Genomic DNA, 26,605 nt, shown 5'->3' on the forward strand with positions numbered 1-26,605 from the left:
CAGGATTTCCCAGTGCTGGATTAAATCTCCTAAAGCTCTGACTAAACCCAAGAGCCACGTTGTGCTTTGCTGAGATCCCAGTAACACCACTGAAAGGACACACACAAACTGGTTTTTCTCTGGAGCCTATCAGGAAGGCTGAGTTACAGTGTAGCAGCCAAAACTTCACACATATTTTGTATTTTTTTCCCTAAACACAAGGCCTCTGAGTTGTTTTTTCTTCCCAGGAAATAGATTACCCTGAGAAATTTGGGCCTTCCCTTCAAGGAGCTCTGAGGCATGACTGATGAAGTAATTCTTCACAAAAACAATGCTCCTATATGTTAAAAAAAACCAACTTCTAAGCAGCCCTTTGTTCTGTGCTGATAAGCAATTTAAACCCCCCACACTATTTATTCCAATACCTTCCACTCCAAGGCTTCCCAACCCAACCTGGGGGAGGCAGTCAGCATCACCTCCCTGACTCCTGATTAACAATTAACAAGCCCATTATTGATTTGTCATTACTAACAACAGCTTTATGGGCAATTGTTTCCAGCTCCTTCAGCCTCAGAAGAAGCAATTTTTCAACTCTGAGAGTTTGAAAGGCAATAAGCAGCATGTAAACAAATGTAGAGCTCTCCACATCACTTACTTTTCCTATTGCTGTGATGTGCAGAGCACTTAATTCAGATTTTATTAAGGAAACTTCTGGCAGTGCAATAAAGGAACTGAGGAACACTTTGCTGTGTCAGGTGTGTAGTTTATTTTCTCTGTAGCCACTGCAGACATCACAAACCCCAGCCACAAATGTAGCTGCAGAAATTGAAAATATATTTGCCAACTATATAACTTTTTAATACCAGAATATAAATCAGTAATTATTTATTGATATAGTAATAACACAAACTGATTATGTTTGGCTATAAACGGTGAATCAGTGCTATTTTTATTTTTACCTAATTCCATTTAGTTCTGATTGCTGTAATGTGTGCTGTGATGCACTTAATTCACATTTTATTAAGGAAACTTCTGGCAGTGCAATAAAGGAACTGAGGAACACTTTGCTGTGCCAGGTGTGTAGTTTATTTTCTCTGTATCCAGTTCAGACATCACAAACCCCAGCCACAAATGCAGCTGCAGAAAATGAAAATATATTTGCCAACTATATAATTTTTTAATACCAGAATATAAATCAGTAATTATCTATTAATATATTATTAACACCATCTCATTATGTTTGGCTATAAAAGGTGGATCAGTGCTATTTTTATTTTCACCTAATTCCATTTAGTTCTGACAGTAAGGAATGTCTTTCCAACAGTGATTCTGGCCTTGAGTCTCCCCCCAGACTGATCACAGCAGCTCTAAAATAATTCCATTCTCTTCAGAAAGCCTCCAGAACAGCTCTGGATCCTGGAAAATTCTACTGTGATGAGAGATAAGGCACCTGCTTCCTCATCCTAGCTCCATGTCTGAGATCCATCCCAGGGGAGAGGGGAAAGGCTGGCACTGATGGGGTTAGAGTGAAATCAGGAAAAGGAGCTCCATGTCCCCCTCCCTGAGCTCACCAGGACTGGACAGTTTTTTCACTGACAAACTGGCCATGAGGAGCATCAGCACTGGAAGGCAAAAGGGCCAAATACACAGGGGTCTCAGCCCCCTCCTCTGGGGACTTGGTGGCTTTGGGCCCTGCCATGTCTGTCCTGACCCAGCCAGGGCAGCAGGCGTTGAGCAGGATGTGGTCACCTTTCCTCTGCTCATTTAACAGCCGGGCTTGGATCCTGGACAGGACAGTCACCCCGATTTTGGACACCCCATAGGCAGTGTTTGGCCAACCCTCTTTCTCATGGACATTTTTCTTGGCATCCTCCACGAATTTGGTCATGAGCTGCACCAGCTCCTGCTCAGTGATGGTGTCGCTGCGGAATTTCTGCTGCAGCTGCTGGCTGCAGCGCCCCAGGGCTGAGGCACTCACCATGCTGGAGACATTCACCACCCTGCCTGCAGAGAGAGCAAAAACTGAGCACCTGCACACATTTAAACCCACTGAAGTGAATCTGGGTTCACTCCTCAGGGAATACCTGTAAAATATTCTAGGTTGTTTTGCAGAAAATCAGATGAACTCAATGTTCTTATTTCTAGTATAGACCATGAGAGGTAATTTAAGGTGTGAACCTGCAAAAGTTTCAGATAAAACTCCAGGAAACAACTTCACAATCAGCAGGTACACACTATTACTACAGTAGAAATAAAACTTGGAGATTTACAAGTTTAAAGATTTATCTCCCAGCACTTCAGTAAGAGGAACAAGTCAGCTGAATCAGTAAATCACTCATCACCTCCAAAATTATGTTGCACTGTTTCCCTTCTTTCCTGCTACTTCACAGCCATTCTGCTGGTGAATTTGGGGATTTAATCTTAAAAGCCACAGAAATTAATCCTGTTAATGACCTTATTAAGTCATCCTTCACTGTAGTACAAGAGGACTAGGCTGCAACTTTGGCACTGTTTCCTCTCTCCCCAAAATCTACTCACTGTTTTTTCCCTTCTCCTCCAGGAAATAAAAACCTGTTTTTCATCTACTTGACTTTTTTTTTTTCTTGAAAACCTCGTTGTATTTAAATATTAGGAGAGACTACATTTCACTTATAGCAGCAAACACATCAAACTCTGAAACACTGGTGCAGTGCCTGAGACTGGACAGAATTTCCCATTTAAAAGGGTTAAAATTCAAACAAAACTCTTTCTCTACTTGTTATGTTTCACTCACCATAAGGCTTCATAAGGGGCAGCAATTCTGTGCAAACATTCCTGGTTCCAAAAAAGTTTGTCTTCAGTGTTACCTCAGCTTGGACAGCAAATGGAGCAGTGTCATTAACTGGTCATAAGAGATAGGAAGGAAAGGGAAAAAAAGAACAAAAATTAGAATTGTAACACTGAATAGAAGTTACCAAAAGTTCAAGTCCCAGCATTGTTCCTCTGCTGCTCCAGGCCCCCTCTGTGCTGGAATGGAGCATGGACTGGGCAGGTGTTCACTTGTCTCCAAATCCATGAGAACCCAAAAGAGAAATTTTAACACTCATTATTTGATGTGGGTTTTATTACAAAACACATTTAATGACTCACACTCATTTGCAAATCACTCACCTGCATTTAAATCTCACACATGAAGCCCAGATCATGACCCATGGTCAGGGGGAGAAGTAAAATCCTACAGAACCCAAACTCCTGCTTCCATATCCTCTCTTATGCTCCAAACCCCACTCATGTGTCTTACAGGACATTTTGTAACATCCTGAACTCCCCTGATTTAAGAAGTTTTATCAGACAGCTCCTCCCAGAGAGGCTCACCCAGAACACAACAGCTCCACCAACATTTGATACAGGAAGTTTTTGCTGGATTACACAAAATCAAAATAATAAAACTTAATGGCAAATCTAATTCTTTGTTAGACTGCAATAGCACATGATGCTACAATAAGAAAGGAAAGCATAAATTCTGGGATGGCAGCAAAAACTTGGTGAGGAAGGACACAAGCTTGGGTGGAAATACCAATCTGGGAAACAAGAATTAAAACTATGAGAGAAGCATCACAGGAAGTTCTTACACAGACATTGCACCCTCTGTGCCTGATACTCACAGCAACAGCTCCAAGAGGTTCTTTATCACAGCCTGAATTCTGTGACCTACTGCTGACTCAGCTGTTGTCAGCTTGAGGAAAGTCAATGCTAAACAACTGGAAGAGATATTTTAACTGCTGCTGGAATCTTTCCTGAGCACACCCTGAAGCTCAGACAATTCTATTAAGAGCTGCCTCCTGATAAGCTGATCTGAAGCAATTTTCCTATAAAGTAACAGGCAAAGGAGTGACTGAGCTTCAGAACATTATCACTGCACTCCATGAGAAGTTCCCTCATCTCTTTCAGTGTGAAGGCCTCAGTTAGGTCACCCCAAAGCTTCTCCTGTGCAGGTGAACAATCCCAGCTGTGCCAGCCTTTCCTCCCAGCAGAGCTGCTCCATCCCTCTGCTCATCCTGCTGCTCCTCTGGGCTCTGCAGCAGCTCCAGCTCCTCCCTGGGCTGGGACAGGGTGGGCCAGCTCTGCAGGTGGGAGCAGAGCACAGGGGCACAATCCCCTCCATAAAACCACCAGCCAGATATGTGACTTGCTCTGTCTGGGGCTAACATGCTTCTGGATTTCATACACACAATAAAAATGCATCCTTCCACCCTGAAACTGCTGTGTCTTTCTCACTTTCTCTGTCTTTCTGCCCAATGGAAGGGGAAAGGGTTAAATTCTTGCTCAGCACAGCAGGATTTGAGTGAACTGGTTTAGGGGTGACTGAAAGGCCTCAGAAAGTTCAAGACAGCAAAATCCACCCAGTGACAAAGGTGCTGCTTCATCAGCTGGAATCCCTGAGCAGATAATGCACAGAACAAAGCATGGGGGGGAGAAGGGAGAAACCAGAGCTCTCTGAGGCACAGGGCTGATATTCCCAATGGTGATGGGCTCCCATTCCCTGGTGGAACTCCTGGGCACTGAGGCAATTAACCCAACCCAGCTCACCTGCCCTTTGTGCCTCAACACTTCCATGGGGTGTAAACACAGCCCTCCAGGGAAGCATGTTTACAGAATCATGGAATTATTATGGCTGGGAAAGCTCTCCCAGCCCATGGAGTCCCAGCTGTGCCCCATGCCCACCTTGTCCCCAGCCCAGAGCTCTGAGTGCCACCTCCAGGTGACACCTGCAGGGATGGACACTCCAAACCTCCCTGGGAGCTGCCTGCAGCCCTTACAGGCCCAGAGAGAATCTTAGAGGATTCTTCCAGTCTAACTTTCTCAGGCTCAGCTAGGGTTTTTCACAAGCTAGAGCTCTTTCTTTACTGCAAATATAAGAGAAAGAATTATAACAAAAGATAAACACCTGTTAGATCTGTGAGAAAGCCTGGGACAAAAGGGGTTTCCTTCTCTGACCAATGAATCTTCTGTATTTTGTTTTTCATGAACTGTCTTATTTAAAGCTATGATTTTCTTCAAATTGCTCTTTCTTGTTCTTTCTTGCACCATGCAAGAGAGTGCCATGTTACTGTGTCCTAACACCTTTTCCATGGAGAAATTCCTCCTGATATCCACCTGCCCCTCCCTGGCACACATCATATTTTAGATGGGAAGTTTGCCCAAGCAAAAACACAGCACGGCACTGGCACAGAAGTGCTGGATGCACCCACAGAGCACAGGACTAACCCAGCAGAGCGCTTCCCACCTTTGAAAGCAATGCCAGCGTTGTTCACCAGCACGTTGAGCCCTCCATACTTGTCCTGCAGGAAGTCCCGGAGCGCTCGGATGCTCTGCAGGTCATCGATGTCCAGCTGGTGGAAAAGTGGCCTCAGCCCCTCCTGCTGGAGCTGTGCCACGGCAGCCTGGCCTCGCTGGGGGTCCCGGGATGTCAGGTACACATCCCCCGGGAATTGTTTGCACAGGGCTCGAACGATGGCCAGGCCAATCCCTTTGTTGGAGCCTGTCACCACAGCCACCGGCACGTTGGACATTGTCCCCTCGGAGGTGTGTCAGTGTCACAGGAACTGCCGACAGCAAAGTTCAGTCACACACACAAAATGGAAAGGAATTCTAATCATCATTAGGAGAGTTTGCATTAGAAGGCACCTTAAAGATCACCCCATTGCCATGGACACATTCCACTATCCCAGGCCTTGAACACTTTCAGCAGTGTGGAGCCCACAGCCTCCCTGGGCAAGTGTTTTCTTTTTTTCTTTAAAATACTATTTAAAACTCCGCCTTGGATTATGTGAAACTACATTCCTGTGCAAGCCGTGTAAATTCCTAAGGTAGCACGAGGTATTCACAGAGAAATCTGGTGCTAAGTGTTCTGAAGGCCAACAGGTGAAGAGTAAAAAGAAGAAAGGTCTCGACTAAAAATGTCAGTGATTAATCTTTAGTACTAAATTAACTTTTTGTAGGAGTAAAAAAAAAAACCACTTGTACTTAACACCTGACAGAAAGACTTTCCATCTTCTGGGAATATTCAATTTGTGCAGCTCAAGTTTTGCCGAAAACCTGAGGCTCAAAACCTGGTCTGAGTGCAAGGTATCCTGTCCATGGCAAGGGTTGGAAGTGGATGATCTTTAAGGTCCCAAACCATGAAAATAAAGGATAGAAGAGTTTTATCTTCCAGTGCCAGGCAGGAGGAGCAATTAGAGCCTTTTCGGAGAAAACAGAGGCTGGATACAATGGCCGGTTGTGTAACACAGCAGCAGAAAACTTGGCTTGCTGCTTTTCTAACAGTGCATTTAAAGAGGCTGAATTCCCTCATAAAAACAAGTGGCTTTGTTCCCTTTTGGCATCATCACCTCTCTTCCAAATTTACTTACAACCCTAAGCAGGGTTAAACCTCTAACACTCCACAGTGACTCCCAGCAGCGCCATTCCCACCTCAGCAAGTCTCGCTCTCCCCGCTCCCCCTCACGGGGGGAACCCGCCATGAGCCCCCTGAGGGGGTGAAGGAACGGGGGTGACACAGCCAGCACCCATCACCCACCTCCAGCACGGCGGGCGCCTCTCCTCGTCCCTCAGCTCCTCACAGCGAGGACAGAACCCGCAATTCCCGAACCGCAAACGCTCCGGAACAGCGGGGAAGGGAGATGGCGACGCCCCCTAAGATGGCGGGGCAGCCCCGCCTCAGGGGCGGGAGAGCGGGAGGGACTGGCGGAGGGGGACAGCGGGGACATGCCGGTGTTTGTGTGCCCTTAGCAGGTGGGTTTGGGACACCGTCAGCAATTCCAGCCCGGGAGAGGCTCGGGAATCACGGTCTGGGCTCCCCGGGAGAGGTGGCGGGGCACGGCCGGTTCCCGCTCTGGTAGCGCTGCCGGGGCCGGTTCGCTCCGTCCCGGCCCGGGGTTTGTGCCGAGCAGGGAGCGGGGTCTGGTTAGCGCAGGGATGGGATAATATGGGATGGGATGGGATGGGATAATATGGGATGGGATTTGGCCTCGATGGTATCTGAGCCCAATGGGATGGGACGGAGGTGCGGCCTCTGGAGGAGCCCCAGCGCCTGTGGGGGATCGCGGCTCCCTGAGGCCCTCCCTGCTGGCAGGGAAAAGCTGAGCCTGGGGTTCAGCTCAGGGCACTTCTAGCAAGAGGAAGGAGATCGGGAAAGGTTCTTCCCTCTCCCAGAGGTTCTGGCACTGTCCAGGCTGCCCAGGGATGGGCACAGCCCCGAGGCTGCCAGGGATGCCCAGGCTGGGATTGCTGGGGCAATGCGCAGGGACAGGATGATCCCTGTGGGTTTATTCCGACTCAGGATATTCCGTGAATCTTTGAAAGATCATCCCCATCCCAATCCCATAAACCCATCCCATCCCATCCCATAATCCCATCCCAAGCAGGGAAACCATCCCCTGCCCCAGGCTGCTCCAGCCCCAATGTCCAACCTGGCCTTGGACACATCCAGGGCCAGCCACAGCTCCACCCTGTATAATAAATTAAATAATAATAAAAACCACCCTCACTGTAATAAATTTGAAAGTGACTTTAAATGTTTCTAGATCACTTATTTTAATATTTTTTAAATTCAGGTTCTCTAAAAAAGGCAAAATCTCTTGCTTAATATGAAGAAAAGCAGAGGTCGGACAGGTCGAAGGAGAAGAAGAAAACACTTGAAGAGTTTTAAGGATGGAGGTATCATCACACATGGAAGTGAAATAATAAAATAACCAATTTTTCTCAAGGTGTCAGTTTGTTATTTACATTTTCAAAAGCTTTTGTGCTTGGAAAATTACATTAATAAGTGTTACTTTTTTTTTAATATGCAAATATCTGAGCATTAATTTACAGTCCCAAGCAGAGCACGGTGAATTTTTTGAGCTCTCTTTTCTGCCTAATGGCAAATATTACATTATTCTAAAATTCCTTGGATATGCTGAATAACTCACACATTTCTGAGACCTCCCAGTGCCCAGAGACCCAAAATTTATTTAGTTCAATGAGAGTCTTGTTGTTATGCTTTAAAATGCCCAAAATACAGTTTTTCTGACTATACAGTAAAATATTTGTATTTCCTTTATTGTCCAACAGAATGCTCTTTAATAACTTTTTTTTTTTTTTTTTTTTTTTTTTTTTTAGTCAACTGCAGTCACAAGCTGGAATACATTAAACTGAAGAAGTGGCTAAAAGAGAGAGGATTTGAAGACAGTAATTTAAGGCCAGCAGAGTTCTGGGGTAATGCTTTAATTATTTATTGATGGTAAAAATTTCTGAATCTCCTAATAATTTTAGATTCCTGCTTTCATTTGGAATTATGCACCTATCTGGCATCATGAAAATAAAAACAGTTACTGATTCTCTTCCAAGGATTCTTGGAATGTCAATTTAACATGAAAAAATAGATAAGGAGGCCTGAAAAAGCCAAAATTTGAAGCCTTAATAAAACAGATTTTGGAATTTAACCTTGTTAAATAACAAGTTTATAACTTACAGAACTTGTTTAATAAACAAGAGAACTTGTTTATCTTTTTATCCTCTCAGCAGAGAGCTGAGGTTCACTTAGTAAAGTTTACAGTAAAGATTTATATTTATATTTTTTCTCTTTATGTAGTTACATTTAAAACATTTTGTAATATTATAGATAGAGCAGAAAGAATAGAATGGAGCAGAGAAAAATATTGTGACTAGAAATGCTGAAGCTTAGTTAAAACACTGAAACCAAGAGGTGCAGCTGATGAAAGATGTGTTTGAGGAAAAAATGGAGAAAAATAAGGTGAAAAGAAAAAAACCTGAATAATTGATAGAACTGGACAGCAAATGCTGCAGGATATGCAGGGAAAATATCCTGAAAAATAAAGAGAATTGGAGAACAAAGAAATGAGAGATATCTGGAGCAGTCCATGACTGGATTTATCTTTGTAAGACAGTGTCTGTGCTGACCTGATCACAGATCTCTGCTTTTCCATCTCTGCATTTATTTACTCCTGCTCTTTGTTCCTTCTTCAGAGACAGGGAGAGGATTGATGACAACAAAAGCTCTGCAGGTGAGTGATGTTGTTTCTCATGCAGGAGCTCTTCAGGTTTGTTTTTTTTTACATTTAATGATTTTTGCAACAAGCAAAGCTCAGAATTGCATTGTGAATATAATTTCTGACTTTTAGACTGTTGCAGCCATAATGTGAAACCACCAGTCCCTACAGTATTTAGATGAGTCCTTTACATTGATTTTTACTGGTTTTTGTCTGTTTTTTTCCTCCTCAGACAGGAGATCTGATTATTTCCTTGCCTGAGAAGTGTTTGCTCACCACGAGCACTGTCCTCAGCAGCTGCTTGGGAGGACACATTGTGAAGTAAGTGCCAGGTGACACCTGATGGTCTTTAGTGGGGTTTTTTCAGTAATGAATCCTCTGAATGGGGTGGTGGAGCTTCCAGCTGAATATCCAGAGTGGTGCCAGCATTGCAGGGCTGTGGAATGCTCAGACAGGGAAAAAGTTTTAATTCTGAACATTCCCTTTTAGCTTGGCAGAGCTGGAGAGAGAGCACAGGCTGGAGCTGGAGCTGCTTCAGAGCCTGCTTGGCTCTAAATATCAATTAGGAATGTTTTGGGGGGAATTTTTGAGTCAGCTTCAATAGGAGAAGGAAGATAAAACTGGGCTGCAAAGCCAGGGCCTTTCAGAAAATTTGGAACAATTTGGAACAAAACCCCATGCTGGGCATTGAGTACTTGTATATCCTAAAAAAACCCAACCCAGGGGTGAACCTGAAATTGTTATTACAAACCAGCTTTTATTGCCCCTTTGAAATCAACCAAAGGACTTGGAGATGAATTACAAATAAGCTTCAAACAGAAGCTATTTATAACTTCCAAAAAGCTCTGAGAAGTAAAACATTGCTGTGTCCATTTCCCATCTCACCTTTGCAGGTCTGCTGCAGTAATTTTAATTTTAATAATTTTAATATAAATTTTAATTTTAACTTTAATTTTTAAATTTAATATTAATCTTTATTTTATTGCAATAGATGGAAGCCCCCTGTGTCTCCTTTGCTGGCACTGTGCACGTTTTTGATAGCAGAGAAACATGCTGGGGAGAAATCTGCATGGAAGCCCTACCTGGATGTTCTACCCAAAACTTACACTTGCCTTGCTTGTTTGGAACCTGATGTCATAAATCTGCTCCCCAAACCCTTAAAAAAGAAGGCTCAGGAGCAAAAAATGATGATCCAAGAGCTGTTTAGGTCTTCCAAAGCTTTCTTCTCTTCCCTGCAGCCTTTATTTGCTGAGAACACAGGAACTATTTTTAATTACAGTGCTTTGGAGTGGGCTTGGTGCACTATAAATACCAGGACAATCTACATGAAACATCCACACAGGGAATGTTTTTCCCTGGAGCCAGATGTTTATGCATTGGCACCATATTTAGATTTGCTAAACCACAGCCCAAATGTTCAGGTAAGAAGCTCAAAATAGATCAGTAAATTTCTTTTTAAGTCTGCTCTGTCAATGCCATCTGCATTTATGTGAGGGGTGAGGAGTGTGGGGAGGTCAGGGAGAGATCTCAGAGGGAAAAATGTCTCAGATCCTCAGGAACTGGAGTGCCAGGACACAGGGAATGGCTTCAAACTGAAAGATTGTAGTGTTAGATGGGATATTGGGAAAAAATTCTGCCCTGTGAGGGTGGGGAGGGGCTGGGATGGATTCCCAGAGCAGCTGTGGCTGCCCCTGGATCCCTGGCAGTGCCCAAGGCCAGGCTGAGCATTGGGGCTGGAGCAGCCTGGGGCAGTGGGAGGTGTTGGAATGAGATATTTCCATTCCAACCCAAACATTCAGTGTTTCTGTAATTCAAATATTTCAGTTTGCCAAGGTAGAGCCCACAGTGGCTGGGGGGAAATTTTCATCCAGAGCAGCTTTTGGGAAGAGCTACTTATAAAACCCACCTTAAAAACCAGACAAATTCCTTGTCCTGACATAAATTCCAAGTTCCATGGTCCCTCTGGCTGAAGCCTCAGAGCAGCCTGAGGGGAGTGCAGAGAGAATTTCCAATTTCTGTCAGGCTCTGGGTGCCAGCACTGACCTGGGGCAGCACAGGCCAATGCATTTAACCATCTGTTTGCAGATTTGGGGTCTCTGAAAGTCCCCACAATTAAACAAGAACTTCAATCCTCTGGAGGTTTCAAAATTCAAAGGTTTATTTCCTTTTTCACCCTACCAAGAGTAAAAACCTTTTATTTTTCACTCCCTGAAGGTCAAGGCTGCATTTAATGAGCAGACAAGGAGCTATGAAATTTGGACAAATTCACAGTGCAAAAAATACCAGGAAGTTTTTATCTGCTATGGACCTCATGATAATCAGAGGCTGCTGCTGGAATATGGATTTGTTGCCATGGACAACCCTCACAGCAGTGTTTATGTCTCACCAGGTGGGATTTATGGATTGGCTGGGCATTGAAAGGCACAATAACAGAGAACTGTGTAAATTCTCAAGGGGTGGAAAAGGGTTTGATACCTTCCAAATCCTAAAAAACCCTTCAAATTTAAAAAAAAGAGCCAAATTCCCATAAAAACCTCTAAAATCTCAACCCTCCCCAGCCTAAACAAACTACAAATGCAAAAAAGTCCAAACCCTAAAAAATCCCCAAATCTGAGAAAAAACCCCAAACTGCCAGAATACCCCTCAAATCCCTAAAACACCCCAAATCCAAAATAAAAAACCCTGAATCCCAAAAACCCCAAATCCCAAAAACCCCAGATCCTCACAAAACCCCCCTAAATCTTCATGAAAACCCTAAAATCCCCAAAAAAACCCACAAATCACAAAAAAAAAACAAACCCCAAATCCCCAAAAAAGCCCCAAACACTGAAAAAAAACAAAGTCTGAGAAAGAAAACTCCAAATGCCAAAAAACCCCAAATCCCTTAAAAACCCGAACCCAAAAAAGCTCCAAATCCCAAAACCCCCCCAATCTCAAAAAAAATCTCCAAATCACAAAAAAACCCTCAAATCCCTAAAAAACCCCAAATCCCCAAAAAACCCATAAATCCCAAAAAGAAAACCAGATCCCAAAAAAGCCCCAAACACTGAAAAAAACCAAAACCTGAGAAAAACCCTCCAAATGCCAAAAAAACCCAAATCCAAAAAAAAACCCCAAACCCAAAAAATCTCCAAATTCCAAAAAACCCTCAAATCTCAAAAAAATCTCCAAATCCCCAAAAAAAGCCTCAAATCCCCAAAAAAACGAGCCCCAAACACTGAAAAAAACCCAAAATCTGAGGGGAAAAAACCCAAATACCAAAAAACCCCAAATCCCTCAAAAACCCAAACAAGCTCCAAATCCCAAAACCCCTCAAATCTCAAAAACCCTCCAAATCCCAAAAACCCCTCAAATCTCAAAAAATCTCCAATCCCTGAAAAACCCCAAATCCCAAAAAAACCCAAACCCAAAAAACCCACAAATCCCAAAAAGAAAACCAGATCCCAAAAACCCCGCAAACACTGAAAAAACCAAAATCTAAGAAAAAAACCCCAAACACCAAAACCCCAAATCCCTTAAAAACCCAAACCCAAAAAAAGCACCAAATCCTCAAAACCCCTCAAATCTCAAAAAAATCTCCAAATCCCCCAAAAAACCCTCAAATCCCTAAAAACCCCAAATCCTCAAAAAATCCCAAATCCAATAAAAAAGGCCAAATCTGAGAAAAATCTTCCCAAATCCCAAAAAAGTCAAATCCCAAAAAACCACAACCCCAAAACCCCCCAAATTTTTGCCAAACCCTTCTTAAAATCCTTCATAAATCCTGCCTTAAAATCCCACAAATCTCAATAAAACCTTCCTGGACTGTCCCAGAATTCCTGGATTTTTTTGGGCCCTTATGGGAATAAAGTGCTAATTGTGATGATCATAAAATTATCCTATCAATGGTGAATAAAATTGTGATTATTATCAACATCTGTGTAGAGATTCCAGCTGGATGTCAGAGGTTGCACCATTTGTCTCAGGACTGAAATCCAGATCTCCAAAAAACTGAATTTCCTTGGAAAAATTCATAATTTCATAATTTCAATTTGAGTCAGGATTTCTGTTATAGGGACACAATCCTGAAGATTGCTGATAGCTTTGGAGGATTCTGGAAAATTCACCAGAATTTAACAGGTTTTGATCTTAGAACTACATGGAAAATAGGATTGAAATCTTATTTCAGAATTGATGATTGTGGTTTCTCTTACATACAATTTATTTCAATATTTAAACTGTATTTTTCTGCAGATACTCTCCTGAAATATTTCTCACCACTGGACAAGGAGAGAAAGGCCAAAGTTTCCATTCTAAAGGATCATAATTACCTAGAGTAAGTACCTGGAGTTTTTTTGTTTCCTGGTGAGATTTTTATTCTGTTTTTCTGCATCAAAATCCAGCAAAAAAAATAGAATTAATTGTTTTTTAGCAAACTCACTGCTTGGAAGAGATGGAGAAGTTGTAAACAGCACTGTTAAAACTGGAGATCTTGCATGGCTGATGTGTCTGAGGAAGAAAGCTGTCACTAAAGCTCACCTGAACTTGACCTGATCCCTTTGGCTTTGTAGGAACCTGAACTTTGGGTGGGAGGGACCATCCTGGAGACTCCTCACAGCCCTCAAGGTGCTGAGGCTGGCAGCAGATGAGTTGTAAGTTGGAGCAGCCTGAATGTTTGCTGGGTGTGCAGGTGCCTTTTGCTTTTATTTCATGGGATCACCAAGGTGGGCAGAGCCCCCCAGGATCTCCCAGTGCCACCCCAGTGCCACCAGCATCACCCCAAGCCTGTCCCCAAGGGCCACATCCAGCCTGTCCTGAGCACTCCCCCAGACAGTGACTGCAAACCTCCCTGGGCAGCTCATCCCAATCCTGACCACTCTGCCAGGGACATTTTCTTTCCCAATCTCCACCCTGAGCCTGCCCTGGTGCCATTTGAGGCCATTTCCTCTCCTCCTTTCCCTGCCCCTCTGACCTGGTTTGAAGGACAGGTGTCTGCCAAGAAAGGCAGCAGCTTCTCTTTGAAAAGGAGAATGTAAACCCCCTCACTCCTAATTATTATTATAATTTTGAAATTAAAGGGCTCTCAGGCAAAGATACGGGAATTAGGAATAACAGTTCTTTACTAGGAAAATTAAAATAGCAATGCAGTATTACACAGAACAATCCCAGCCCTGCCAGAGTCAGAATCCAAGCTGACACCCGTCAGTCAGTCAGGGTGTTGGCACAGTCCCATTCAATGGTGGCTGCATCCTCCTGCAGGGGCAGATGTGGTTCAGCTGGAGCAGTGCTCCTGGAGAAGGTGCAGTTTCCTCTGAAGCTCCAGGGATGATGTGCAAAGGTCTGGTTTTCCTCTGGAATCCAGTGGGAAGAAGGTTCCTTGGTGTCCCAAATGTCAGTTTTTATCTGGGTAGGAAAGGCTTGGCTCCTCCCCTGGCTGGAGCATCTCCCAGTGGGATGATGGAATTTTATCAGTCATGCCCTGGGACTCAGTGGCCATGAACAGGAGATATCTCCTGGAGGGAGGATGGGCTGTGGGAAGATAAAGATGATTGCCCAGCTGGTTTAAAGATGGCCCATGAGCAGATAATGTGTGCCAGGAGATCAGGGGCACTGCCCCACCCGGCTGCAGCAGATGGGACAGAATTCACATTGCTGGGCACACCAACCCAACACACCCTCCTGTCAGGGAGTTGTGCAGAGCCACAAGGTCCCCCCTGAGCCTCCTTTTCTCCAAGCTGACCCCCTTTCCCAGCTTCCTGAGCTGCTCCTCTCAGGATTTATTTTCCAGACCCTTCAATATTTTCTGTTTCCTTCACTCTTAGCTCTCTGCTTGCTGTGAGTGACATCCTGGGACAATTTTTGGGTCTTATGTGCCTGTTTTATTGACCCCTGGTGGGAAGTGAAAAGAAGAAAGGCAGAGAACACCATTCACTAGAAAGTCATTGCCCTGTTACTGCTTTGGTGATTTCCTTCCTTGTGTTCCCTTGCTATTTCAAAGCCCAGATATTCCCTCAAAGTTCAGGTTCCAAGCCCTTTTCCTGTTGGTTTGATTTTCATTTTTAAATGCTCTTAACCTGGCTTGATTTCCTTGAGTCATATGTTCCACAGGCTGGAATTCCAGGGCCAAGGAAGTTGCTGAAATTCATCTCCAGGGGAATGTCAGTGCACTTGGAACATTTATTCCAAATTGCAAATCTGCCTCAAACATCAGGAATGGAAAATTATTACCTTGCTTGGAATAAATGAAATGGGGGAATCAATTATTGAGCAAAGGGTTGTTCAGAGTTGTTTGTGCTTTGAAGATTCATTGCTGAGTGGAATAAATTGATACAAAAACCAAAAATAAATCCCTGGGGTTGGTTACAGGCCCAGGTGAGGGGCAGGGCACATTTGGCATCCAGCTGGGGAGTGCAGCAAATAATTCTGTGTTCTTCAAACATTTTGGTTCCAGTGCCTGCTGGAGGAGGATCCTGCTTGGTGATGTCACTTCAGCCAGGAATGAGCAGCAGGCTTTGGGTACAGCAGCAAAAATTTGTCAGTTTTTAACAGAGGAGACCCAGCATGTCCTTCTCCAGGTAATTTTTCTAAAGGGAGCTCAGATTCCTTTCTCTACCAGAACAATGTCATTTTCTGGAGAGAATTTTGATGATTTTTCCCTTTCCCTCTTCTTTTTTTTTTTTTTTTTTTTTTTTCCTTTTTACTAGTAAAGTTTCTCTTGTGGAATTTTAAAACCCCACTATTTTAACATAATCAATAAAATCCTTAAAAATTTCCACAAATTTTCTCTTCATGCCCTATTAAATAATCAAAATTTGGAATAATTTCATCCCATTTCTCTCATCTCCAGATTTCTCAGCTGAAAAGGGAGAAGGAGAACCTCAAATCCCACCTGGCTTTGGTGGAAATGCTGCATTCAGAAAACCTCAAGATCCTTCAAAAATCAGCTGAGATCCTTTGCAACTTGAATTTAGGAACAACTTGAGCCCCCTGGAGCTGTGACAGCTGTAATTGATCAGGGATTATTGCCAGATTAATACTCTTTTAATGGACCTGAGCAACAAAGAATAATTTCAAAATTCATCAGAATAATTTTGTTCTTTGCTGACCTTCACACAAAAGGTTCTGCTGGAGAGCTCGAGCTCCTTGGTTTGGAGAAAAGAGAATTTTTTTAAAGGACATTTCAGGGCAGAAATTACCCTGCAGAAATTTCATTTGGAATTGTGATTCTCTTGTGATTATTTTCCATGATGTGATTTTAAAGAGTGTTTATTTTTGTAAATATATTACTTCATTTTCTACAAGGCTTGTCTGTCTTATTTTCCTAAAATCCTTTCTGGAGCTGAAACTCCATTTCTTACATCCTTGAGGCCAATTTACCTTCAGATTTGCCTAAATCATGTTTTTAAGTCACTTGCCACCATATTTTACACTCTAATTAGTCCTGATCAGTTTAGGTTGGATATCAGGAATTGTTTTTTCATGGACAGGGTTGTAAAACATTGGGACAGGATACCCAGGAAGAGCCACCCATCCCTGGGAATGTTCAAAACTGTGGAAGTGGCACTTGAGGACTTGGTTTGATGGTGACCATGGGGTGATGGTTGGACTTGGAGCTGTTCCAGCCTTAAGGATTCTGGGATTTTCTGGCTCTGAGATGCCTCTGGATTTGGGAATGCTGTTCTGTAGGGAATTCTCACCAGTTTGCCTCCACTGACTGGCTCAGCCCCTGCCCCTGTGACTGTTTGACCTTCCTTTAATAAACCCCTCTTCATTCTCTAGCACCAGCTGTGTTTCTAAATTTATCATTTTATCACAAAATAGTGCCAGAGTTAAAGGAGATAAGGATGTTTGGCTGCTTTATTTCTCTGTTTTTCCTGAGGATGGTTATTTTAAGAGCAGCTCCTGTACAATGTGTCTGGCAAGGTGAATACAAGTTGACAGAAGTTGATTTGGTTTTGCTGGGAGCTCCACATTTATTCCAGGTGGTTTGGATATGAGCTCTGCTCCTGGAGCTCCTACACACCCTCCAGGGAGGGCAGGAAAGGGGGTCTGGAAGTGCAGGGAAGAAGGCAGAGCACAGCAGTTTATGTGGATATATAAAAATACACCTTAAATTTCAATTTTAAATTTAATTTAACTATGTGCAAGACATCCTAAGCTGGGCTGAGAGCTGAGGTGCCAGAGGAAGCAGCAGCCCTGGGAGTGCTTTCCACCTGTTTTATAGGACACTAAATCAAGTTTTCAGAGTGCAAATTCTCCCTCTCAGCCTGTACTTTGAGCTGCAAACAGCATCTCCTCACTGATGTGCTGTTAACATTTCACTCTGGCTCTCTGTTCTCTGAGACAGGATTGAGCTGGGATCTTACTGTGGAAAAAAAAAAAAAAAAAAAAGATTGATTTGCCACTTGATATAAATTCCCTTTCAGATTGAACTGCAAATCTGAGCAACAATGGGAATAAACTCAGTGGGAATAAACTCATCTTCTGGCCAGGAGTGACACAAACCTGGTCCAGAGCAGGGCAGGGAGTTGGATTCTCTTCCAGCTTGTGCAGTGTTACCCAAAAATTGACATTGAGGGGTTGGAGGGTGGTCAGAGAGGGTCAAAAAAAATGAGAATCCTGGAGGGAGCAGCTGAACTGGGGGGCTCAGGCTGGAGAAAAGGAGGCTCAGGGGGGACCTTGTGGCTCTGCACAACTCCCTGACAGGAGGGGCAGGGAAAGGAGGAGAGGAAATGGCCTCAAATGGCACCAGGGCAGGCTCAGGGTGGAGATGGGGAAAGAAAATGTCCCTGGCAGAGTGGTCAGGATTGGGATGAGCTGCCCAGGGAGGTTTGCAGTCACTGTCTGGGGCAGTGCTCAGGACAGGCTGGATGTGGCCCTTGGGGACAGGCTTGGGGTGATGCTGGTGGCACTGGGGTGGCACTGGGGGATCCTGAGGGGCTCTGCCCACCTTGGTGATCCTGGGATTCCATGGCAGCTGAAGTGGGAATGCACTCAGTGCCTGCAGCACTGGGTTTGTTTAGGTAATTAGAGCCAGCAGATTTCATGTGGTAAAAGCACAAGGCAGAAGTAGCACAGCTTAAATTTTTATTTTTTAAGGGAGACATTGATTTAGTGCTGTCACTGAAGTCACTGAACAACCATAAACATGAAACCTCCTGATAAAATCTTTGCTGTGTCAATTTATGTCAATGAAAGATGGATTTTCTTTGATCTTCTGCAGAAAGTGGCTCCCAGTTGAGAATTTTCTTCTGTAATGTGTGGAGCTCATCCATCACTGCTGAGTGCCCCCAGGCCTGTCTGGTTTGGGACAGCAGAAGGGGGTATCAACTTCATAACCTGATAATTAAAGCTTTTAAATAAGCTATTAAATCATTGCCAAGATGCCATTCCTAAAGAAGGAGCTTTCAAAAATGATGTTGTCCAAAAAGTTGGGTAGAATCTGAAATGTTTATCTCACTCAGAGCATCTGTGATCCTGTGATGGATTTAATGATCTCTGGGACAGGGGAAACATCCAAACAAAATTTTATGGGTTTCTTTAAACAGTAGCAGGATCAGGTTTTTCTTTGGATCCCTGCAAGTGTCCAAGGGCAGGTTGGATTTGGGATTTGGAGCAACCTGGGATAGAGGAGGAGTCCCTGGCCATGGCAGGAGCTGGAATAATTTGCAATGTCCTTCAACCTAAACCATTCCAAAAATGGAAAGTAAAAATTCCACTTCCAGATCATTTCACTCTGTGTTCTAGTGGATATCTCTAATCCCAGAATTCAGGATGAGAAAGCACTGCAGTGAAGTGCATTCAGGGAAAAAACAAAGATAATGAATCCCAAATCAATTGCATGAAATATAAAACCAGTGCAATCTCTGTGCTGTCCACTAGATGATGTAGCTGCACTGCAGAGAAATCAGGAATTACAGAGATCCACATCCAATTATAATCCTATTCACTGTATTACATTTTTAACAGTAAAAAGGATTGTCTTCAATGTTGCACCATAACATAAATGGTTCAAAATGTCTTTTTTTTTCTGCTGCTTCCAAGTGAAATTTGAAGTTTTGTAGCCTTCTCTTATAGTCTTCTCTCAGTTTTATTGGATTTTAAGTTGGTTGGAGTTGTTCCTCTCTCAGGTTTAAAAATTCCCTTTGGAATATTCACTCAAGACAGAGTTCAAATCCTTGGGCTGGATGATCTTCAAGGTCTCTTCCAACCCTGATGATTCCATGAATTCCACTCTGATGGTTTCATGAGTGGGATTGCAGTGGAGGAATGTCTGCTCCTGTGTTTTATTTCTTCAGAATCAGGGGCTGGATGGATCTTTGGCACAGATCCCTCTCAGTAATGCCCTTGGATGGAGCAGATTTGAAACATTTCCTCTGACTGGGGTGATTTTGGAAAAGAGAAACTTCAGGGTGAGCTCAGTGTGGCCTTCCAGGGCCTGAGGGAGCTGAAATAAAGATGGAGAGAGACAATTGCCAAGGGATGGAGGGACAGGACACAGGGAATGGAGGGACAGACACAGGGAATGGAGGGACAGACACAGGGAATGGAGGGACAGACACAGGGAATGGAGGGACAGACACAGGGAATGGCTCCCCCTGCCAGAGGATTTTCATGGGAACTTTCAGTCACCCAGAATTAAAGAGATCAATAATGATTCAATGAGTTGTTCTATGGGTATGGGAGGCAAAATTACCCATGAAATAGGAATAATGGGATTAAACATTTACCTGCTGACACCCCTGGAGCAAAATTTGAAAAAATCAGGGTGGATGATTGGCATGAAAGCCTTGGTGGATGGAGGGAGTGTGGAAGGAGGATGGGCAGAGGGATGGAGCAGCTCTGCTGGGAGGAAAGGCTGGCACAGCTGGGATTGTTCACCTGCACAGGAGAAGCTTTGGGCTGAGCTCAGGGTGGCCTTGCAGGGCCTGAAGGAGCTGCAGGAAACATGGAGAGAGACAATTGCCAAGGGCTGGAGGGACAGACACAGGGAATGGAGGGACAGACACAGGGAATGGAGGGACAGGACACTGGGAATGGCTTCAAATGGAAAAGTTAGGGGTTTAGATGGGATTTTGGGCAGGAATTTTTCCCTGGGATGGGCTGGGATGGAATTCCCAGAGCAGCTGTGGCTGCCCCTGGATCCCTGGAATGTTCAGTTCCAGGTTGGACACTGGGGCTGGAGCAGCCTGGGACAGTGGGAGGTGTCCCCATGGCAGGGGTGGCACTGGGTGGGATTTAAAGGTCCCTTCCAACCCAAACCATTCCATGATTCCACGATGCCAAAACTGGGCTGGAGGAATCATCAGCTGAGCTCTGCATCCCTTGCAGACACATTCCAGAGGCTTTAGAGCTCCCTCCTGCTGGGGCTGCTCTGGCAGGGGCAGCTGGGCTCTGTGACCCCTGGCAGGGATGAGGGGACAAGGGACACTCCCAGCAGGAGGCTGGTGCCACTCCTGGCTGTGCCAGCCTGCCTGGGCTGGCATCCAGGGCTTGGCCAGAAGGAGCCAACAAGGAATCCCAGGGAATTTGTGTGTCCTTCCTACAGGATGAGTTCTGTTGGACAGAGATGGAATTGCAGGGAATTTGTGTCCCAGGGATGGAATTCCAGGGAATTTGTTTGTCCTTCCCATCAGATAATATTTTCATGGAAAGAGATGGAATTTCAAGGAATTTGTGTGTCCCAGGAATGGAATTTCAGGGAATTTGTTTGTCCTTGCCATGGGATGTGGTGTGCAAGGATAGAGATGGAATTTCAGGGAATTTGTGTCCTTCCCATGAGATAATCTTTTCATGGACAGGGATGGAATTTTGGGGAATTTGTGAGTTCTTCCCATGGGATGAACTCTGTTGGACAGAGATGGAATTTCAGGGAATTTATGTGTCCTTCCCATGAGATAATATTTTCATGGAAAGGGATGAAATTTGGGGAATTTGTGTGTCCTTCCCATGGGATGAGCTCTGCATGAACAGGGATGGAATTTCATGAAATTTGTGTGTCCCAGGGATGGAATTTCAGGGAATTTGTGTGTCCTTCCCATGAGATAATCTTTTCATGGACAGGGGTGGAATTTTCAGGAATTTGTGTGTCCTTCCCACAAGATGAGTTCTGCATGAACAGAGATGAAATTTCAGGGAATTTGTGTGTTCCAGGGATGGAATTTCAGGGAACTTTTGTGTCCTTCCCATGAGATAATATTTTCATGGACAGGGATGGAATTTGGGGAATTTGTGTGTCCTTCCCATGGGATGAGCTATGTTGGACAGAGATGGAATTTCAGGGAATTTGTGTGTCCCAGGGATGGAATTTCAGGGAATTTGTGTGTCCTTCCCACAGGATGAGCTCTGCAAGGTCAGAGATGCTTGGTGGGGGTGGTCTGGCCTGCAGGGGATGTTGGGGAAGGACTTTTTGGCAGTTTTTTGGCAGTGCTGGAGCCTTCTTGTGACACATCTGGGGTGTGTCACTGCTCCTTGTACAGAAATCTCTCATTTCCCAATCCAGGTTTCTGTTATATCAGTGCATCCCAGAATTCCAGAATTTTTTGGGTTGGAAGGAACCTTAAAGACCATCCAGTTCCATTCCTGCAGGCAGGAACACCTTCCAGTAGAAAAATCACTCAGGGAGTTGTGGAGAGCAAGAAAAAAATAAAAAAAAGAAAAGAAAAGAGAAGCAACACTGAAAAGACAAATGGTTAAACATTCCTAATTTCCAAATAAAACGTTTTTGTTAGAGAAAATGGGCAGAGGATTGTGAAACAAAGAAACCCCAGACCCTTGCAAAATGAAACAGAGTGAAAAATGTTCTTAATGCACCCACATTCTCTGGAGCTTCCCCCTCCTTTCCCCACTGGTTGAAGAGTTGGATTTAAGTCAAGAACAAGATGCAACTGCTGAATGTCAAGGAGGGGGAAACGGGAGCGTTCCTTGGATAATTCACAAAGCAGCTGCTGCTGCTGGGCTGTGTTAGTTAGAAAAAGATGCTGCTCCCCTTGGGAGGAAGAGACAAATTTCTGCTAATTTGGTGTTCCAGGGGCAGCAGGGCTGTGATGCCTTGGGAGCCCAGCAGACAGCAAAGAGGATGTGAGGACTGAGACAAACACTCCTGACAGTTCAGATATAAATGTGCAGCTAAATGGACCCAAACCCTCTGTCTAAAAAGGAGAAAAGTCAAGAGAGAACTAACAGTGAGTTCTTTAAATCATTCTTTAAATACAGTTGGAGGGCCTGAGCTATTTTTACCTGTCTTGAAGCTCTCTGTGATTAATAAATAATTTGAAAATAAGGAATATTCTGGTTATTACTGGCTGCAGCTGATCTGTAAATCAAGTGCTGGTGGCAGAAAGCTCCAGCCTCTTTTGCCCTCTGCCCACTTCAGTATTGGGGGATCAACCCCTCCATTAACACACTTAAATCTCTGAGGAATGATGTGGAACAGAGGTCCCAGCAACTCCTCCTTTGTTTATAGCCAGAAACTCTCTGGCTGCTTTAAAGAACCTGAAAAGCAGCTCCTTTGCTATTAGTGTCAAACAGAGCTCACCTCCCTGCTGCCATCCCGGGGGATTTGTCACTGGCAGGAAGCACAAACCCAACTCCAGCCACTGCAGAGGGAGGGAAAGAGCCCTTTCATCAGCTTCAGCTTTATTTCACTTAAAACATCACTCAGGACCAAATGGGCTTTGTCAGCAGTAACTGGCAAATGCTGGAGGCGCTTTTTCGAGGCTGGATGGAAAATCTCAAAGCTGTTGTCTGCACTGAAAGAAAATATTGCATTTGATCTTTTTTATGATTCCTGCAGACATGATGTATGTCTGCATTCCTCAGCCTGAGGAATTCTTGCTGTTTGGGTTTCTCTGCCTTTCAGTGACAGGAAGTAGCACTTCACCCTCGTTTTTGCAGTATTGTCTGGGAATTAACCACAACATAACAGTAGTGTGCATTTTCTTTTTGTGCTTCACAGAGGTCTGTTTTTATTAGCCATTTATTGTGGTTTTCTCCTTGGCAAGTGGCAGATTGTCTCAGTGATAGCTGTGGCTATTGCATTTCAGCTGGCTTTGCATTTAAAACATGGATTTCTTCTGGTGGCTCCTTCCTGAGTGATGTCCTGCTCTGAGATTCCCGTGCCATAAATCAGCTTTCCCCTATTGCATTGTACAAATGTGGCACTGCCCTGGTCACATCTGTGACTTTTGGTCACCCAGAGAAAGGACAGACAGAATGTTACATTAATCCTGTGGATTGTGACTGCAGAGGTGGCATGGAACTGTGGAATCATGGAATTGTGGAATCATGGAACTGTGGAATCATGGAATTGTAAAATCATGGAATTATGGAATCATGGAATAGTTTGGACAGGAACAAACCTTAAAGATCATTCCCATGCCATGGCAGGGACACCTCCCACTCTCCCAGGCTGTTCCCAGTGGAATAACTTGGTGCAATAACACTCTTAGAGCAGAATTCAACAATAAAAATATATTTTTTAAATTTTTTGTGGCTATGGGGCCACATCTGCCATGATTCTGTTGATTGTCACTTTTTCACAGCTCCCAAATTAATGCCACATCAGAGGCTCCTAAGCCAACAGCAAATTAGTGAACAAAACCACGTGAGATTGTGAGGAAAATGAAAGACAAGCTCTTCTATCCCCAAAAGTTTTGTGGGGCCTGTTCAGTGATTATCCTCCAGCAGTTACTGTTGTCTTCTTGTAAATCTTATTAAGAGTATTCAGGGATGTTTTGCTTTATTTTTGTCACCAATCAGCAGAACATTAAATGCACAAAGGGCCCTTTGTTTTTCTCCCTTCTGCTGACATGAGGAGCTGAGACTCGGCCATGTGGGTGAGAAATGATCAGGATTTCATTAAAAATGTGTTTCCACCAGAAGGACAGAGTGCAATGCCAGACCCCACAGAGTGTCACTGAATTGTGACTTTGTGCAGGGCTGCATGGTCAGAGAAAAGGCAAAAAACCCCAGACACCCATGGAGGTGTTGGAGCATCCAGCAGATCAGAGAATCCCAGGATCACTGAGGCTGGAAAAGATTCCCAAGGTCATGGAATTCCAGCTGTCCCCATGCCCACCTTGTCACCCTGAGTGCCACCTCCAGGTGCCACCTGCAGGGATGGGGACCCCAAACCTCCCTGGGCAGTTCCAACCCCTGAGCTCCCTTTCCATGGGGAAATTCCTGCTGCTGTCACCCTGAGCCTGCCCTGCCCAGCCTGAGGCCGTTCCCTCTCCTCCTGTCCCTGTTCTGGAGCAGAGCCCGACCCCCCTCCCTGCCCCTCCTGTCAGGGAGTTGTGCAGAGCCACAAGGTCCCCCCTGAGCCTCCTTTTCTCCAGCCTGAGCCCCTTCCCAGCTCCCTCAGCCCCTTCCCCAGCTCTGTCCCTGCCCTGGACACCTCCAGCCCCTCCAGGGCTCTCCTGCAGGAGCCACAGCTGGACACAGCCCTCGAGGGGCTCTCAGTGCCAGCACAGAGGGACAATCCCTGCCCTGCTCCTGCTGGACACACAATTCCTGAGCCAGCCCAGCTGCCAGGGGCCTCCTGCCCACCTGGGCACCCCTGGGCTCGTGTCCAGCCCTGGCACCAGCACCCCCAGGGATTTTCCAGCCCCTCTGCCCAGCCTGCAGCTCCAGGGGCTGCTGTGACCAAGGACAGGATCCAACACCTGACCTGGCCTCAGCCCATGGATCCATGTCCTGGTCCATCCCACACGCCCTGGCCATATTCCAGCCTTTTCTTCAGGATGGATTTCCCCCATCACAGATTTATTCTTCACCTGAGACAAGTTCACTGGCAAATTTAATTTGGGGATTTGGCAGCCTGCAGGGTACCAGTGTCACCCTGGGGCAGTTGGATTGAGGAGGGTGAAAATGCTGGTTCAGTGCTCAGCAAGAGCCAAAAAAAAACGAATGGAAGCATTTTTTATTCCCTTGGTAATTCATGGATGTACATACTTTTAGACAGGAAAAAAAATTATAATAAATATAATATAATATAATATAATATAATATAATATAATATAATATAATATAATATAATATAATATAATATAATATAATATAATATAATATAATATAATATAATATAATATAATATAATATAATATAATATAATATAATATAATATAATATAATATAATATAATATGTTATGATATAAAATAATTAGAATAGAATAGAATAGAATAGAATAAATAATTAAGAGAATAGAATAAATATAATTATATAAATAAATATAATTATATAAATAAATATAATGAATAGAATTATTATAATATAATACATAATATAGTAATAATATAATATGGTATTACAATAAAGAAATAAAATATAATATATAAAATAAAATAAAATAAAATAAAATAAAATAAAATAAAATAAAATAAAATAAAATAAAATAAAATAAAACAAAATAAAATAATGTAATAGAAATAAAATAGCACGTGCTGCTTTGGGCATCACTTCTCAAACCCAGCAGAAGTAGAGACAAGAGCAGAGATTGAAGTGATCCCTGCAGGAATTAAGATTAAAGATAGAAATCTCCTTAAGTTTGGAAAAAGATTAAAGATAGAAATTGCCTTAAGTTTGGGAAAATGTACAAATGGGGTAGGACAGGGTCACGGTGGGCCCCTATAAAATCCTGAATAGCACAGAGAAGGCAGACAGGGAGAGCTGAAATCTTCTTTCCCAAAACACAAGCAGTGGGGGGTGCCTGCTGGATCATAAAGCCAGAAGCAAAAGGGAAGAGCTTTTCCCAGCAGTGTGGAATTGGTTCATGGAACTTGATTGCCTCAAGATGTCCTGGAGGCCAAAAGGAGAAAAGTTTTCCAAAAGGGTCGAGCCAAAGGTCTGGAGGGAAGCTGGAACGAGGCAGCACTTTGTTCTCTGCTCTGGGCTTTTCCCTGGAGTGCTGCCTGGACACTGGGATGGATTCTCTCCGTTCCCATGCAGAATTGCTGCTTCTCTCTCTGTTTTGGGGGGCTGCCTGATGGTTTCCTCACCCCTGCTGCTTTTGCTGCTCACTCTCTTCGAGTTCTGTCCCCACTAAAGGTGTGTAATGTGATCTGGAAGCCACTGTTGGGCCCTGGGTGGGATTTCCACTCCCTGAATGCAGAGAATCGTGGAATGGTTTGGGTTGGAAGGGAAATTAAAGATCATCTTGTTCCAGCACCTTCCCCTGTCCCAGGTTGCTCCAAGCCTGGCCTTGGACACTTCCAGGGAGGGGATATTGGCAATTTCTCTGGGAATTCCATGCCAGGGTCTCCCCACTCTCATAGGGAATTTCCCTGTACAAATCCCTGCTTTAAGCTCTTTGACTTTGTGACTTAAGGCCAGGCTTAACAACTGAGCCCTTCTATCATTTCAATCTCAAGGACCTGTTCTTGGGCAAATCCTTCCTGGGTTTGCAAATTTGACTTAGTCATGATCAGCTTTAAGGGAAAAATGCTGGCACTGTGTCCTACTCCTTCAAGTACACCTAATTTAAAATCCTCTAGGGGTTAAACGAAAAACATGATCTGTTTAGTAGATTTTAGTGGCATTTCAGGACCTTAAGATCTCAATCATCCATCTCAAAACCAAGTGGTGTTTTATTTCTCCCTTATAATCCTCCAGATG

The 26,605-nt window shown here is 44.1% G+C and overlaps 2 protein-coding genes across 3 annotated transcripts; one reads left to right on the top strand and one right to left on the bottom strand.

Annotated features, from left to right (window-relative positions):
- Positions 1-721: 721 nt before the first annotated feature.
- LOC130264359 (carbonyl reductase [NADPH] 1-like) lies at positions 722-6,629 on the bottom strand. The gene is made up of 4 exons (XM_056512496.1): positions 6,539-6,629; positions 5,246-5,564; positions 2,753-2,860; positions 722-1,983 (listed from the first exon to the last, which is right to left on the bottom strand). The coding sequence occupies exons 2-4, from the start codon at positions 5,529-5,531 to the stop codon at positions 1,547-1,549; spliced, it is 831 nt and encodes a 276-aa protein (XP_056368471.1). The 5' UTR covers positions 5,532-5,564; positions 6,539-6,629; the 3' UTR covers positions 722-1,546.
- Positions 6,630-6,691: 62 nt separating this feature from the next.
- On the top strand, positions 6,692-16,291 carry SETD4 (SET domain containing 4). 2 transcript variants are annotated; one of them, XM_056512297.1, is made up of 11 exons: positions 6,692-6,753; positions 7,575-7,677; positions 8,122-8,217; positions 8,989-9,026; positions 9,244-9,332; positions 10,003-10,432; positions 11,226-11,400; positions 13,245-13,326; positions 13,562-13,642; positions 15,442-15,565; positions 15,838-16,291. In XM_056512297.1, exons 2-11 carry the CDS (start codon positions 7,608-7,610, stop codon positions 15,970-15,972), a joined length of 1,320 nt encoding a protein of 439 aa, XP_056368272.1. In that variant the 5' UTR covers positions 6,692-6,753; positions 7,575-7,607; the 3' UTR covers positions 15,973-16,291. The 2 variants fall into 2 exon arrangements, with proteins under 2 accessions (XP_056368272.1, XP_056368349.1); XM_056512374.1 differs by having other exon boundaries at positions 10,291-10,432.
- The last annotated feature ends 10,314 nt before the right edge of the window (positions 16,292-26,605 follow it).

Source organism: Oenanthe melanoleuca, chromosome 1 (assembly GCF_029582105.1).
Source record: "Oenanthe melanoleuca isolate GR-GAL-2019-014 chromosome 1, OMel1.0, whole genome shotgun sequence".
Classification (NCBI taxonomy): Eukaryota; Metazoa; Chordata; class Aves; order Passeriformes; family Muscicapidae; genus Oenanthe; species Oenanthe melanoleuca.